Here is a 17,336-nt window from a genome sequence, read left to right as displayed (position 1 = left end):
GAAAAACTGACTTGGCTCTAAAATCCCAGGATAGTTCTAGAAGAATCTAATAATCCAAACCTCTAATGGCTTTCTGTGTAACCTTCCTTCCTAAAAGTCCATCTCCATGAAAATATGAATCATATCAGTCTTGTATCATAAACGTAAACTAATCATCATCTTTTAAGTTCTACCCAAACTCTATTCCACCTGAAAATTAAACAGGCAGTCAACATATAAATATTTATAAAACCAAAAAGTTTTAATATCCCCCTAGAGCGAAGACTGCTGGGCTGAGTCTTAGTCTGACTAATCATCTGTCAGCACAGATAATTTCACTTTTATCTTCAAGTGTGAACCCAGTGTAATTTATTCCCAACGAAACAACCTGAAGCCCCTTTTAATCTTTAACAACCATGCAATTCGGGATTGTTTTCAGGAAAAATTTAAAACAAGTTAGCTGATTCCTCCAATTTTCCTATTTCTTTTCCCTCAGTCTAATAAAAAAAAATACAAGATTTCATAATCTTCACATTTGCAACAATTCCAAGTATGGAAAAGTGCCAAGGAATATGTGACTGAGCATGGTACATTGGTGACATACTTGCATGAGGTAGATACCTGGTATTTTCACTGTCCCACTGGTAGATGTGTCATCAGTGTACGGATGACTGCTTTCCACTATCACTGGCTGAGGAGAATGGCGCCCACTTTGAGAATCAGAGGCCACATCTTCCAACTCAGTCACACATAGTTCCAACAACATGTCAGCCACCTGCAGAGGATAACACAAAAGAGGAAAACGTATAGGGCATGAACCAATAATAAACTTGAATTAAGTGAGAAATGCCCATCTGGGAATAAATGTTATGAATGCTTGCCTTAAACATTACAGATAACAGTGACCCCCAAAACATTATTATAAAGGCTAAACATTTTATTTTGGAATATACAATCATATTTTCACTGATATAGTTGAGTAAACAATATGCAATTCTTCAAATGTTTAATTTTTGAAAATTTAATATATTGAAAAGCAAATTTCACAAAAAGCATTTTAATAAGGAGATAAAAAAAGACAAAGGCACAGATTAATTCTCTTGATTACAACATTGAGGTTTGTATGAGAAACTGTTATACAAGCACAATAATGTATAGTGTCCAATTTGTATCAGCTCATGGATCTTATTTAATATCACAAATTTAGTCAACCTTCAACTTGTCCTCAATTTTTCATTTGATGTCAGCAAGCAATCATCAAATGGTATCATTAGTGTCAGCCAAACATTAAGATTTAGACATCACATATCCAACTCATAAATCTTTTCTAACATAAATTTGTTAGAATGACTGCTTTCATTTGACAAGACACTTAATAAATGCCAAAATCAGGATGAAATGAAGAATCACTAATTGTCAATTCCATCCTTCATCAGTAAAGATTATTGGATATGTTCAATGACGGAAAAGGCCTGCATACAAAATGACCACTGGGCAACATAATGGCAGACAGTTGTCACTCATGGCACTGTAGCAGAAGTTGCTGTTTTTGATGATAAAAAGGGGACAAAAATAAGGCAAAAAGCTTCAGCAGAATTTAAGAGATATTATTAAATCAACTTGGACAATAAGAAAAGATTGAGTTCTCTCTTTATCTTTCATGTAAGGAGGTTGGAACAGAAACAAGTTTATATCATTGTTTCTAATACTTTACATAATAGGCTATCCTAAAAAAAGGCATACAGAGGAATCTCAATCATGTGAACGACATGGGTGGAGAGTATTTTGTCAGATAATCGAAGGTTTGGATAATCGAATACCAGATAACACAGTTGAGCCAAGCACTGGGACCTTGTAAACTTGCTGGATCATCCGAAATTTGGATAATCGAGTGCCAGATAATCAAGGTTCCTCTGTATATGGTCATTTTACTTTCCAAAGGCAGGATTTCCTAAATCTATTTGAAATTAGTGCATGTTAGGCATACAACAGCTTAACACATTTGTGTCTTCACGTTTTATTTTAAGAAAGTCAATCAGCTACTTTGATGAAACAAACTAATCCAATCATTAGAACAGTGATGTGAATTCATAAGTTAATATCCCATTCTGCACATTCAAAACTCAGTGGAAAAGAATCATTATGCTTACTAGGTATTGAACTGTGCCTTTGGTTTGATAGTTTTAAAGCATTTGTTTTTACCTGGGGGTAGGCAGTGCCCATGGCTGAAAGCACAGCTGACAAGACATCTTTGCCTTTTTCACCAGCACGATTCGACACAGCTAACTTCAACAAATCAACCATTACTCGAGTGTCATCTGGTACAAGTAGACTTGTAAATTCATCTAGGTGCTGTGGTTCTGGCCCAGATGCCTTTGTCTGGTTTTCTGAATCCTTTTGTCATAAAAGGAAAACATTATTTTTATCCGAAGGTTGGAATAAAATGAAAATTGTGCACTTTTCTTGAAAAGATGTAACAGACAAAAATGTTTAAAATAACTATTTATTCATCACTCAAATTTATATGCCATATCTACCATTTTATGAAGGGACAGCTTAAAGTGAGATTGATGGTTAAGAGTTCAACTGCAGTCCATTGTCCTATTTAGAGCCGTCCCATACTTGTTCTTCCTTTAGCAAGAGTTCAGAGAGAGATAGCCAGAATCTCTTGCTTATCAAAAGCTGACAATATTAACTCCTCTGGGTCACAGGCTGCATGAGACTTGTTCAACATGGGACAGCAGTCAAAGATCAAGACTGAGAGAGTCAGAAGTCACATGATACCAGTTTATAGCCCAACAGGTTTATTTGAAGTCACAAGCTTTCGGAGCGCCGTTCCTTCATCAGGTGCAGTGAGAAAGAAGAGCACACAGACACAGAATTTATGGGCAGAAAGATCAAGGATAAAGAGATCAAAAGATCAGACAACTAGTATGAGTGGAGTGTCGAATAATAAGTCTCTGCAGGTAACCAAGTGTGTCAGACGGTGTGAGTAAAGTATCAACAGCTGAATATTATGCAAAGGGATGATCTATAAACTGATTTAATGAGGCAGCAAAATAATTACAAAAGTTAAAATTAAGGTGGTGCTGGAGGCAAACTAAATGACTGGAATAACCAAAGTAATAAGCAATCCAAAACTATACAAACTAATTAAGGTAGGTCATAATTTATCAAGGTGACAGTGTCAAAACAGGGCAGTAAGGAAGATTTTACAGATACAGAACAGTATGGTGAGGCTACATGCAGCTTGACATGAACCCAAGATCACGATTGAGGCTATCTTCATGGATATGGAACTTGACATCAGTTTCTGCTTGTCAATTCTGCATTGTGTATCTTGGATTCCACCGTGGAGGATGCTTACCTGAAGATCAGAAACTGAATGTCCTTGACAGTTGAAGTGTTCTCCAACTGGAAGGAGGCATTGCTGTCTGGCAATTGTTGCATGGTGTCCATTCATCCATCGTCAAAGCGTCTGCATGGTCTCACCAATATACCATGCCTCAGGAAATCCTTGCCTGCAGCATATAAGATAGACAACAGTGGCCGAGTCACAAGTGATATGGTGTTCACAAGTGTCAATGGTCTGACATGTCTTGCAGAGGTTGTGTGGTGCTGTGGTCGATGTTGTCCTGAAAGCTAGGTAGTTTGCTGTAAACGATGGTCTGTTTAAGATTTAGCGGTTGTTTGAAAGAGAGAAGTGGAGACATAGGGATGATCTTTGTGAAATGCTCATAGCCATTGATGACGACAAAGAACACAGCATAGTCTCTCTGTTCCAGGGAAGTACTAGACAATGAAAGATACTCATATGCTGCAGACAAGGATTTCCTGAGGCATGGTATATTGGTGAGACCATGCAGACGTTTTGACGATGGATGAATGGACACCATGCAATAATTGCCAGACAGCAATACTTCCTGCCAGTTGGAGAACACTTCAGCAGTCAAGGACATTCAGTTTCTGATCTTCAGGTAAGCATCCTCCAAGGGGGAATCCAAGATGCACAATGTAGAATCAGTTATATCCTGCATCTGTCTTTTTTGTTGGTAATTGTGGTTTTTGGCTGCAGCTGAAGAACTGGCAACTGAGAAATTGAGCACATTACATTCTGACAAGGGTGCCCTTCAAAATATTTAGGTGTCTACCACGTTCCTCCTCATCTGAGCAGATCCTGTGCATGTGCAACACTTGACCATAGGGGATGGCCTCTTTGACATGTTGAGGGTGGAAGCTAGAGAAGTGCAGTATCATGAGGTTATCTATGGGCTTGCAGTAGAGTGAGGTATGGGGGAGAGAGGGGGGGAAGAGAGAGGGGGGGAAGAGAGAGGGGGGGAAGAGAGAGGGGGGGAAGAGAGAGGGGGGGAAGAGAGAGGGGGGGAAGAGAGAGGGGGGGAAGAGAGAGGGGGGGAAGAGAGAGGGGGGGAAGAGAGAGGGGGGGAAGAGAGAGGGGGGGAAGAGAGAGGGGGGGAAGAGAGAGGGGGGGAAGAGAGAGGGGGGGGAAGAGAGAGGGGGGGAAGAGAGAGGGGGGGAAGAGAGAGGGGGGGAAGAGAGAGGGGGGGAAGAGAGAGGGGGGGAAGAGAGAGGGGGGGAAGAGAGAGGGGGGGAAGAGAGAGGGGGGGAAGAGAGAGGGGGGGAAGAGAGAGGGGGGGAAGAGAGAGGGGGGGAAGAGAGAGGGGGGGAAGAGAGAGGGGGGGGAAGAGAGAGGGGGGGAAGAGAGAGGGGGGGAAGAGAGAGGGGGGGGAAGAGAGAGGGGGGGAAGAGAGAGGGGGGGGAAGAGAGAGGGGGGGAAGAGAGAGGGGGGGGAAGAGAGAGGGGGGGAAGAGAGAGGGGGGGAAGAGAGAGGGGGGGAAGAGAGAGGGGGGGAAGAGAGAGGGGGGGGAAGAGAGAGGGGGGGAAGAGAGAGGGGGGGAAGAGAGAGGGGGGGAAGAGAGAGGGGGGGAAGAGAGAGGGGGGGAAGAGAGAGGGGGGGAAGAGAGAGGGGGGAAGAGAGAGGGGGGAAGAGAGAGGGGGGAAGAGAGAGGGGGGAAGAGAGAGGGGGGAAGAGAGAGGGGGGAAGAGAGAGGGGGGAAGAGAGAGGGGGGGAAGAGAGAGGGGGAAGAGAGGGGGGGGGGAAGAGAGGGGGGGGAGAGGGGGGGAGAGGGGGGGGAGAGGGGGGGGGAGGAGAGCGTGAGTGATGGAGGGGTGGTGTGTGTGTGAGATGGGGATGGGGGTGTGTGTGCGCAAGAATGAGACTGATTCTGAAGAGAAGTCCATAGTAAGTCTGATGGTGGGATGAAACTTGTTTATTTTGCTATGTAGCCGTTTCAGTGATTCCTCACCATGAGTCCAAAGTGAGAAAATGTCGCCAATGTACCTGGTGTATAACATTGGTTGGAGGTCCTACACAGCAAAGAAATCCTGCTCAAACTTGTGCATGAAAACCTTGGAATATTAGGGTGCAAATTTGGTCCCCATGGCTCTTCTGTGTATCTGGAAGGACCACTGGTTGTCAAAGATGAAGACGTTGTGATCAAGGATGAAGCAGATGAGTTCAAGGATGGTATCTGGAAATCAGCAGTTGTTGGTATTGAGTACTGAGGCTGTTGCAATGATGCAGTCATCAAGGGGGATGCTGGCATAGAGTGCCAAAACGTTCAATGTGACAAGGAATGTTCCTGGTTCGACTGGATTGTTAGTGCTGAGTTTCTATAAGAAATCTGTAGTGTCATGACAAAAGCTGGGACTTCCTTGTACAATGGGTTTCACGATGCCCTCGACATAGCCAAAAAGGTTCTCATACAGGGTCCCATTGCCTGATACAATGGAACATCAAGGTGTGTTGGCTTTGTGTATCTTTGGAAGGCAGAAGTTTCCTATGTGAGAAGTACACAAGATGAGAATGCATAGGATTACTCTGAAGGTGTAGATCAAAGGTCTTGATCCGTTTATTGAGATGACGGTTGTGTTCTCTGGTCAGATCAGCATGTAATTGTCTGTAGTGTTCTGGTTGTTCAGTAATTGGTGTGCTTCTTTGCAGTAGCCTGTTCTATTTGGTATGACGATGGCTCCTCCTTTGTCTGCTGGTTTGATGACAATGTTGTGACTGGTCTTGAGAGCATGGCTGGCATTGCATTGTGCTTGGGTGATGTTCTGCGCTGTCTTGTGAGAGCGGCTGATGAATCTGGCATGAGCGCATCGCCTGACGGCTTGAGTACACATGTCGAGGCTAGGGCAGTGGCTTCCTGGAGGGGTCCCATTCAACTCTTTCTTCTTTGGTCACTGCACTGTTGATCTGTCTGTTGGCTGTTCTGGTTCATTGTTTGTCTCACTGGGCTTGCTGCTGACATCTTGGGTTTGTGGAAGAATTCCCAGAGTCTCATTTGCCTGATGAATTCCCCGGTGTCTGCTATGGGTTCTGTACTCATGAAGACAATCTCAACCGTGATCTTAGGTTCACGTTGCATTGCATGGCATTGCATGTAACATTGTTCTGTATCTGTAAAATCTTCCTTACTGCCCTGTTTTGACACCGTCACCTTGATAAATTGTTATGATCTCTCTATCTTAATTACTTTGTATAGTTTTGGATTACCTATTACTTTGGTTAGACCCTCAGCATGCGACTCTTACACTTATCATGTTATTCCAGTTGTTTAGCTTGTCTCCAGCACCACCTTATTTTTAATTTTTTGTAATTATCTCCCTTCCTCATTAAATCAGTTTATAGGTCATCCCTTTGTTCGTTATTCAGCTGTTTATACTTTACTCACCCCGTCTAATGCTCTTGGTCACCTGCAGAGACTTGTTATCTAACACTCCATTCACACCAGGTGACTGATCTTTTGATCTCTCTGCCCATAAATTGTGTGTCTGCGTGCTCTTCTCTCTCACTACACTCAACGAAGAGGCTGTGTTCCAAAAGCTTGTGATTTCAAGTAAACTTGTTGGACTATAACCTGGTATTATTTGACTTTGTCCACCCCAGTCCAACACCAGCACCTCCACCTCCACATTACGACAAAGAGACAGAGGGAGAAACCGCCACTTTTACTCTAGAGAAAAAATGTCAAAAAAGCCATTTCCCACAAAACAGCTCAAGAAAAAGTCAATTCTAACCCAAATCACTCATCTTCTATTATTGCTTAATAAACTCTTGGCATAATCAATATCTTGCAATTTGTCAAAATGCCTGAGTAAATCATTTCAGTTCTATTGCAATTGCATCGATTACCTCCTTTGTTTTGGTCATAGTCTCTGCTATGATACTGGCAGCCCTAGGGTCATCAGTCACTGGAATGAAAGGACGAGCAGAAGTAGCTGAGGTAGAGGGCGTTACTGCAGATGATGGAGTTACAGCTTCCTCTGAAGGTATAACCTTCAAGATGTAAGAAACATATTTTAGAGTTATAAAAATCAGTCTCAAATGATTCAAAAAGAATATTGACAATTACTAAAGATTAGCAGCATAGTGCTGGATATATAAGAACATCATGTAAGGACGTAACTACTATGAGCAGGAGAAGGCAATTCAGCCCCATGAATCTGATCTGCCATTTGATACAACCACGGCTGATCTCACCTTGGCCACAAGTGCACTTTCCTGCCCAGTCTCCATAACCTGTAAATGCAGTATTAATTAAAACATGTCAATCTCCTTCTTAAATTTACTCAATGCCCCAGCATCCACCACACCTGAGGGTAGTGAATTTCACAGATTTGTGACCCTTCAAGGAGAATTAATTTTTCTTCCGTTTTAACTCTGCCACTCTTGCTCCTAAACCTATGACCTCTTATTCGAGATTGCACAACGTGAGCAAACACCTTTTCTATTTCCAGTTTGACCGCCCCTTTAGCATCTTACATACCTCAATTTTATCTCCTCCCATTCTTCTAAACTGCAGAGAGCATATACCTAAACTGCTCTCATCATAAGGTAAACCCAAACAGTGGCATGGCTTGAAATTGTGCCAAATATTCTTTGCTCATTTTTAACCCAAAAAGAGCAATCTGAGATGAGCAGGGAAAGTCAAACACATCTTCAGACAATGGTTCAATTCTAAAAAAAGTTTTCTTTTCGTCTTGGACTCAGCCAGGATCATAAACATCACTGGGACACCCGCACCAATCAACCACACCACCCTGTGGCCCAACATTTCAACTCCCCCTCCCACTCTGCCGAGAACATGGAGGTCCTGGCCTCCTTCACCACCACTCACTCACCACCAGACGCATGGAGGAAGAACGCCTCATCTTCCGCCTCGGAACACTTCAACCCCAGGGCATCAATGTGGACTTCACCAGTTTCCTCATTTCCCCACCCCCCACCTCACCCCAGTTCCAAACTTCCAGCTCAGTACTGTCCCCATGACTTGTCCTACCTGCCTATCTTCCTTTCTTTCCTCCTCTCTGAGCTATCACCTTCATTCCACCCCCATTCAGCCATTGTACTCTTTGCTACCTTCCCCCACCCTATCAACTTCATCCCCAACCCCATTCACCTACTGTACTCTATGCTACTTTCTCCCCACCCTCCTCTTATTTATCTCTCCACCCTGCAGGTATTCTGCCTCTCTTCCTGAAGGGCTTTTGTCCGAACTGTCGATTTTCCTGCTCCTCGGATGCTGCCTGAACTGCTGTGCTTTTCCAGCACCACTCTAATCCAGGATCATAAATGTCATACGATACAGATATACTTTAAAATGTTCTTTTAGAGCACACAATTCAGCAACAAAAAAACATCCAAGAACTTGCATTTGAGTTCTCACCTCTCCTCTCCTGTCCTGCCAAGGATTGGGACTCTCTCTCTCTTCCCCATCACTTGCCATGTCTGAAGCGTGCTCACCAGCCGGACTTGTGGCTGCAGAAGAGTCTGTTGGTGGTACAGGAGATGACGATGTGCACTCCACAGGTGCAATCATGCTCGCTGGCATCAAAGCTCCAACCAAAGCATCCCTGCAAGAAAAAAACAATTAAACATAAGAGAGAAATTCTAGTGACTGCAGTTTAGTATGTCTGGGTTTGTCAATGTATAAATGTCCAACTGTTACACTGGAGGAATGGAAAGTCACAATCTGTTAAGTGTATGACTAGAAACCCAAACTAACAAAAATCGGAAACAACCAGCCATTGAAGTTAGAGAATCCAATGGTTAAAAAACAGAGATAAATGCTGGGCCAGCATGCTGGTTATCATTGAGCTAACTGCTACAATAGCATCGATCAAACAGACAGGCAAGATAACTCACAGGTGATGAGAAGTAAAGAAATAAAGAACATGCATTCGGACATCGGATAGGCAAGAGCAAAGCAAAGCTGTTTGGTCAGGTAGATAATTCTTTGAAATTTGCGTCACGGGTAGATGGGAGGGGTTAGGGCAGCATTTAGCATGTGTTTTGACATGGGGTAATCACTCCTGTTTAATTTAAAGCAGTAACACAGAAAATATTTATCCGGTGTAGTAATCTGTGAAAAATCGAAAGGTCAAGAACTATTAAAAATAAAAATTAACAACTTCATTTCTTGAAGTATAACAGAGAATGATTAACTAACAACTATTTACAACTCCTTCCTCCAACCTATCTTTTACCTTCCCCTCTTACAATACTAGTCCAATAAAAAACCCCCGATTAAGATTTACAAAATAAAACTTCTTATCTCAAAACCAGGCAGCTTTCAGTTCTTCTCTGTATTCCTATCTTCTCTTCTTCTTCTTGGGGATTCTGTCTCAGAAATTACTGATCGATAATCTCTACATGCTGTCTTGGCAGTTCTCCTCTCAATTGTCCAATCCTCCCCGGTCTTATACCCCCCCCCCCCCTCCAAAGCATTGGATTGTGTCATTGGCTTTTAAGATTAAGATGCTAAATTCAAACTGGATTGGGATTTGGTATTATGGGGCGGCATGGTAGCACAGTGGTTAGCACTGCTGCCTCACAGCACCTGAGATCCGGGTTCAATTCCCACCTCAGGCGTTCTCCCAGTGTCTGCGTGTGTTTCCTCCGGGTGCTCCAGTTTCCTCCCACAGTCCAAAAATGTGCAGGTTAGGTGAATTGGTCATGCTAAATTGCCCGTAGTGTTAGGTAAGGGGTAAATGTAGGGGCATGGGTGGGTTGAGCCTCGGCATGTCGGTGTGGACTTGTTGGGCCAAAGGGCCTGTTTCCACGCTGCAATGTAATCTAAAAAAAACTTAAACTGATTGGCCAAACTCAAATTTGTTTTTGTCTCATAGCAACTCAGTGGTATCTGTTCTGAAACAAATGTTACATTGTAAATTCTCCAGCATTCGGTATGCTTGCTAAGTCCTTCATTCTCTTCAATGTATTGTACACTTCTACACCTTCATAACACCTCCTCCATTAAGAAAAAAATTGAACCATCATAATGAAAAAATGGCTTCTTTTTTTTCTATTCTTTAAACAAATTACCCTAACATACAAATAACTTTAATCTAAGTTCACCTTAACTAGTTTTTTTTATAATTCAAATCTCATTGCAACTTTATCAGTTAGATCCGCGATAAAGCATCTGCGATTACATTCTTGCGATCTGCAACATGTATGATTTTTTAATTAAAAGTCTGTAACATAAGATTGAGACTATTTCATTGGAATCTTGTCTTTAAAGCATTCTAAGAGTATAAGAGGATTGTGATAAGTGTACACAACCGTCTACGGTACATTGTTCATGACATACACATTAAAATGTTTTAAGGCCAGCACTAAACTCAATAGCTCTTTTTCGATCGTGGAGTATTTCAACTGCTAAAATGTTGATCTTCTTCAAAAAGTAACCAGTTCAACCTCATCCACATCTTTCTGTAGCAGTATAGCTCCAACTCCTATATCACTCGCATCGATGGCGACTTTAAAAGGTTTTGAAAAGTTTGGTGGTAAATATAGTTTTCAAATGGTTGAATGCCTCCTGGCGTGTTTCTGTCCGCCGAAGATTTGTGTTCTTCTTCAGCAAATCGGTTAACGGTGCCATCACACTGCTAAAGCTTGGAACAAACTTCTGATTGATTCTTAGGACTTGGTGGATTCTAAGCACCTCCTCTTTCTTCGAGGTTGGTCATGGGAATTCCTCGGTGACCTTCACCCTTGCATCCCATGGGGTCAACTTTCCACGACTGATGTTTATCCTCAAGAACGTCACCACTGCTTTCGCAAATTCAGTTTTATTTAAGTTTGTCACCAGTTTTTCTTCTTGTAGTGGTTCAAGGAGCTCTACCACAGTACCATGTGATCTTTCCTGGATTTACTAAAGATCACTACATCATCTAAATAGACTGCAGTTTGTTAACTCAGCCACAATTCTGCTCATGACTCTTGGGGTGGGGGAGTCTAGAACTAAAGGACATAGGTTTAGGATGAGAGGGAAAAGACATCAAAGAGACCAAAGGGGCAACTTCTTCACACAGAGGGCGGTGTATGTGTGGAATGGGCTGCCAGAGGAAGTGGTGGAGACTAGTACAATTGTAACATTTAAGAGACATCTGGATGGGTATATGAATAGTAAAGGTTTGGAGGGAGATGGGCCGGGTGCTGGCAGGTGGGACTAGATTGGGTTGGGATATCTGGTTGGCATGGACGATTTAGACTGAAGGGTCTGCTTCTGTACTGGACATCTTTATGACAAAAAAAAAAGCAATTTTTTTCATTATAATAGTTCATTTTTTCTTTGGGGGGGTGGGGGGGGGTGTGGGGGAGAACGTAAGGGGTACTGTACGTTTAAGACAGTTGAAGGATTCAGCAAGCACACAGACTGCTGGAGAATTTACAATGTAACATTTGGTCCAGCAGCTAGCAGTACTTGGGCTGCTATGAAACAAAAACAAGTTCAAATTTGGCCAGGTTAAATTATGCCCCAAAATACCAAACTCTAATCCAGTTTAAATTTAGTATTTTGACAATATTAATACCAATGAAACAATCCAATGCTTTGGGATGACAACGGAAAAAATTGAACATCTGGGGGAGAACTGCCAAGCCACCAACATATGCAGACTGCCCGGTAGTTAAAGGTACCTTGAACTACCAATGACATGTGAAACGGAAATCCCCAAGAAGAAAAGACAACAGACGAAAATACAAAGAGAAGTTTCACCAGCTGGTGGGTTTTCAAAATTTGAAATTTTATTGTAAATCTTAATCAGGGGTTTTATCAGATCAATATTGTAGAAGAGAAAGTAAAAGATAGGTCTACATAAATGAGTTGTAAGTAGTTGTTAGTTAATTATTCTCTGTTAGACTTGAAAAAGCTAAAGCTGTTAATTTTTACTTTCAATAGTAACTTTTGGGAAACTTCTTTGCCTCTCGAATTTTAACAGATTACAGTAAGAGTTAAATTATTTCTGTGTTGCAGGTTTAAATTAGGTGTGCGCGCGTGTGTGTGTGTGTATGCGTGTGTGTGTGTATGCGTGTGGTGGGGGTTCCCCGTGTCATAACATTTGCAAGGAGAGCACTGGAAATGTTCAGTGTTGTAGCCTCAAAAGTTTGAACAGTGAACCTGTAGCAGCAAGGATGTACTCAGAGCTGAAAAATATGTTGCTGGAAAAGTACAGTAGGTCAGGCAGCATCCAAGGAGCAGGAGAATCGACGTTTTAGGCATAAGCCCTTCTTCAGGAATGAGGAGGGTGTGCCAAGCAGGCTAAGATAAAAGGTAGGGAGGAGGGACTTGGGGGAGGGCCGTTGGGAATGCGATAGGTGGAAGGAGGTTAAGGTGAGGGTGATAGGCCAGAGAGGGGATGGGAGCGGAGAGGTCGGGAAAATGATTGCAGGTCAAGAAGGGGGTGCTGAGTCTGAGGGTTGGGACTGAGATGGGGGAGGGGAAATGAGAAAGCTGGACAAATCCGCATTCATCCCTTGTGGTTGGAGGGTTCCTGGGCGGAAGATGAGTCACTCTTCCTCCAGGCGTCGTGTTACCATGGTCTGGCGATGGAGGAGGCCAAGGACCTGCATGTCCTTGGTGGAGTGGGAGGGGGAGTTAAAGTGTTCAGCCACGGGGCGGTTGGGTTGGTTGGTGCGGGTGTCCTAGAGGTGTTCCCTGAAACGTTCCGCAAGTAGGCGGCCTGTCTCCCCAGTGTATAGGAGGCCACATCGGGTGCAGCAGATGCCGTAAATGATGTGTGTGTGGAGGTGCAGGTGAATTTGTGACGAATATGGAAGGATCCCTTGGGGCCTTGGAGGGAAGTAAAGGGGGAGGTGTGGGCGCAAGTTTTGCATTTCTTGCGGTTGCAGGGTAAGGTGTCGGGAGTGGAGGTTGGGTTGGTGGGGGGTGTGGACCTGACGAGGGAGTCGCGGAGGGAGTGGTCTTTCCGGAACACTGATAGGGGAGGGGAGGGAAATACATCCTTGGTGGTGGAGTCTATTTGGAGGTGGTGGAAATGACGAAGGATGATACGATGTATCTGGAGGTTGGTGGGGTGGTAGGTGAGGACCAGTGGGGTTCTGTCCAGGTGAGATTGGAGGGGCGGGGTTCAAGGGCGGAGGAGCGGGAAGTGGAGGAGATGCGGTGGAGAGCATCGTCAACCACGTCTGAGGGGAGATTGCGGTCTTTGAAGGAGGCAGCCATCTGGGTTGTTCGGTATTGGAATTGTCCTCCTGGGAGCAGATGCGGCTGAGGCAAAGTAATTGGTAATACGGGATGGCGTTTTTACAGGGGGCAGGGTGGAGGTGGTGTAATCTAGGTAGCTGTGGGAGTCGGTTGGTTTGTGTGGAGAGGTCTAGGAAAGGGAGGGAGGAGTCTGAGACGGTCCAGGTAAATTTGAGGTCGGGTGGAAGGTGTTAGTAAAGTGGACGAACTGTTCAACCTCCTCATGGGTGCACGAGGTAGCGCCGATACAGTCATCGATGTAGCGGAGGAAAAGGTGGGGGGTGGTGCCAGTGTAGCTGCAGAAAATGGATTGTTCCACATATCTGACAAAGAGGCAGGCACAGCTGGGGCCCATGCGGGTGCCCATGGCTACTCCTTTGGTTTGGAGGAAGTGGGAAGATTGGAAAGAGAAGTTGTTCAGGGTGAGGACCAGTTCAGTCAGTCGAAGGAGGGTGTCAGTGGAAGGGTACTGGTTGGTTCAGCAGGAAAGGAAGAAGCGGAGGGCTTTGAGGCCTTCGTGATGGGGGATGGAGGTGTATAGGGACAGGATGTCCATGGTGAAGATAAGGCGTTGGGGGCCGAGGAAGCGAAAATCATGGAAGAGTTGGAGGGCGTGGGTGGTGTTCTGAACGTAGGTGGGGAGTTCTTGGACTAAGGGGGACAGGACCGTGTCGAGGTCGCCTACTGGAATGGGTAGCCTACTGGAAGCAAACCATGCCAACCCATTTCCACCCACAGTCAGGTACATTACCACATTACAAAGTTTACAACTCAGCATAGACCACCCAATCTCTGCTACCCTCAGCTCTCATAACACTCATTCAGCTTCAAAGTTTGTGAGAAGATTTGTAGTTCGGGTGCTCGTTGTGGTTCTGTTCACCGAGCTGGGAATTTGTGTTGCAGACATTTCGTCCCCTGTCTAGGTGACATCCTCGGTGCTTGGGAGCCTCCTGTGAAGCGCTTCTGTGATCCTTCCTCCGGCATTTATAGTGGTTTGAATCTGCCGCTGCCAGTTGTCAGTTCCAGCTGTCCGTTGCAGTGGCCGGTATATTGGGTCCAGGTTGATATGCTTACTGATATCCTTAGTAGCCACTCACGCAGATGACAAGCAACATGAATTCAACTGGGACAACACTACTATTATAGGACAAGCCAAACAGAGAACAGCCAGGGAATTCCTAGAGGCATGGCACTCATCCACAGATTCAATCAATAAGCACATCGACCTGGACCCAATATACCGACCACTGCAACGGACAGCTGGAACTGAACCTGAAGCGGCAGATTCAAACCACTACAAATGCCGGAGGAAACATCACAGAAGCGCTTCACAGGAGGCTCCCAAGCACTGAGGATGTCACCTAGACAGGGGACGAAACGTCTGCAGCACACAGTAAAAGTTGTGGTTTTTAGTCTAAGTTTTATTTCTTTAGTATTTGTTATGATAAACTTCTGCAAAAGTTACAAAGCATATTTGTACCTGGAATGGCTCTTTTAACAAATTGAAACCAGTGACTTTTAGATTCATTTTGAGACAGCCAGTCTACAATTGTAATTGACTTGGGTCTTACAATTAAACTTAAAGTGCACCCCAAAATTTTAGTGCTTTTGGCTACCTTGAAACAAGGAGTAGTGGAACCATAAAGGGTTGCCCCAAAGAGAGGGGTTACAGGAAAGGCTGTGAAGACAGACAGAAATGTCGCATTTATGGTGGAAAGCCAAAGAGGAAAAGGAGAACCAAAAAAAGGGAATGCACCATTCACGTATTATGTTTCGTAGTTGATTACCATCTCGGATTCTACAACAGATAGTAAGGACAGCTGAGAAGATCATCGGGGGCTCTCTTCCCTCCATTACAGGCATTTACACCACACGCTGCATCCGAAAGGCTGAGAGCATTGGGGAAGACCCCATACACCCCTCACTCAAACCCTTCTCCTTCCTGCCATCTGGCAGAAAAATGAGAGCATTCAGTCTCTCATGGCCAGAATGTGCAACAGTTTCTTCCCCCAAGCCATCAGGCTCCTTAACATAGTATAATCGGAGTCTTTCCATGTGAAATTCTTTGCACAAATTCGAATTGCTGCTAGAAATAGGTCTTTTACTTGTCATTCTTCTATTACACTAGAGTTGCGTGTTTTGCACTTCTAAGCACTTTATGCCACGTACAATTGCATAGTCTGTGCCGTCCATGTAGCACCCTTGATCCTGAAAGAAGGCTGTCTCATTTTTACAATATCAGTTGCACATGGTAGAAATGATAAATAAAAGCTACGCTAATCATAAAAAAAAGCAAAATATAACATCCCAGAGGAAGGTTTTTACTAACAATTCTGTTCTAGACCAGAACCTAACACATGGAAGTATTTTGCCTTCAGGTGATAAAAGACTGGTTGCCTTTTATTAGTTACATCATTGAGAATATTCTCAAGCAGTCAAAAATATTCTCAATATTCTCTTAAATTGTTGAGAATAAACAGAGAATAATGAGCTTTCAGATTTGTAGCTCAGATTGAGATTCTGGATATAAGTTTGCTCGATAAGCTGGAAGGTTTGTTTTCATACTTTTCGTCACCATACTAGGTAACATCATCAGTGAGCCTCTGGGGATGCACTGGTGTTAGCAACCCACTTTCTATGTATTTAGGTTTCCTTGGGTTGGTGACATCATTTCCTATGGTAATGTCATTTTATGTTCTTTTTCTTAGAGGGTGGTAAATGGAGTCCAAGTCAATGTGTTTATTGACAGAGTTCTGATTGGAATGCCATGCTTCTAGGAATTCTCATGCATGTCTTTGTTTGGCTTGTCCTAGGATGAATCTGGTAAAAACAAGGACTGCTGATGCTGGAAACCGGAGTCTAGATTAGAGTGGTACTGGAACAGCACAACAGGTTAGGCAGCATCCGATGAGCAGGAAAATCGACGTTTCGGGCAAAAGCCCTTCATCAGGAATACAGCACTATTCCTGATGAAGGGCTTTTGCCCGAAACGTCGATTTTCCTGCTCATCGGATGCTGCCTGACCTGCTGTGCTGTTCCAGTACCACTCTAATCTAGATCCCAGGATGATGTGTTGCCCCAGTCGAAGTGGTGTCCTTCTTCATCTGTTTGTAAGGATACTAGAGAGAGAGAGTGGGTCATGTCATTTTGTGGCTAATTGATGTTCATGTATCCTAGTGGCTAGTTTTCTGCCAGTTTGTTCAATGTTACAGTATGTTACAGTTCTTGCAAGGTATTTTGTAAATGACATTAGTTTGCTTGTTGTTTATATGGGGTCTTTCGAGTTCATTAGCTGCTGTTTTAGTGTGTTGGTGGGTTTGTGGGTTACCATGATGCCAAGGGGTCTGAGTAGTCTGGCAGTCATTACAGAGATATTGTTGATGCAGAGGAGTGAGGCTAGGCTTTCTGAATGTGTTTTGTCTGCTTATTTGGGGTTGTTGCTGAGAAATCTGCAGACTGTGTTCGTTGGGTACCCATTCTTTTTGAATACGCTGTATAGGTGATTCTCCTCTGCTCTTCGTAGCTCCTCTGTGCTGCAGTGTCTGGTCCACTTTTTATTACTACATACTAATACAAAACACTTTTTGCAACAACTGTATTTTCCTTTGGGTCATTGATCTGCTCATCAGAAACTAGGACATAAGCTTTGCCAGATTGTGGATCTTGCTGTCATCTATATAAAAAAAGCAAAGTCTTTTGATTAGTTGCCTAACCAGAAATCTCTGATTTATTCTTATTTAAGGTGCAGGAATAATTTAAATAAGCAATATTACTCAGTTGTAA

At 43.7% G+C, this 17,336-nt stretch overlaps 1 protein-coding gene across 10 annotated transcripts in view; it reads right to left on the bottom strand.

The window, feature by feature from the left end:
* The window catches only part of herc2 (HECT and RLD domain containing E3 ubiquitin protein ligase 2), a 231,639-nt gene that overhangs the window by 46,262 nt on the left and 168,041 nt on the right, over window positions 1–17,336 (bottom strand). For all 10 annotated transcript variants that reach the window (XM_072576977.1, XM_072576980.1, XM_072576979.1 and 7 more), the window contains 4 exons: window positions 8,730–8,916; window positions 7,196–7,339; window positions 2,182–2,373; window positions 601–754 (listed from right to left, as the gene is read on the bottom strand). In XM_072576977.1, the coding sequence (XP_072433078.1) occupies window positions 601–754; window positions 2,182–2,373; window positions 7,196–7,339; window positions 8,730–8,916 (677 nt within the window). The remainder of the gene's footprint in view (window positions 1–600; window positions 755–2,181; window positions 2,374–7,195; window positions 7,340–8,729; window positions 8,917–17,336) is intronic.

The sequence above is a fragment of the Chiloscyllium punctatum genome, chromosome 9 (genome assembly GCF_047496795.1).
Source record: "Chiloscyllium punctatum isolate Juve2018m chromosome 9, sChiPun1.3, whole genome shotgun sequence".
Lineage (NCBI taxonomy): Eukaryota > Metazoa > Chordata > Chondrichthyes > Orectolobiformes > Hemiscylliidae > Chiloscyllium > Chiloscyllium punctatum.
The sequence above is the reverse complement of the archived record's forward strand: the minus strand, read 5'-3'. Positions and strand labels throughout refer to the sequence as shown.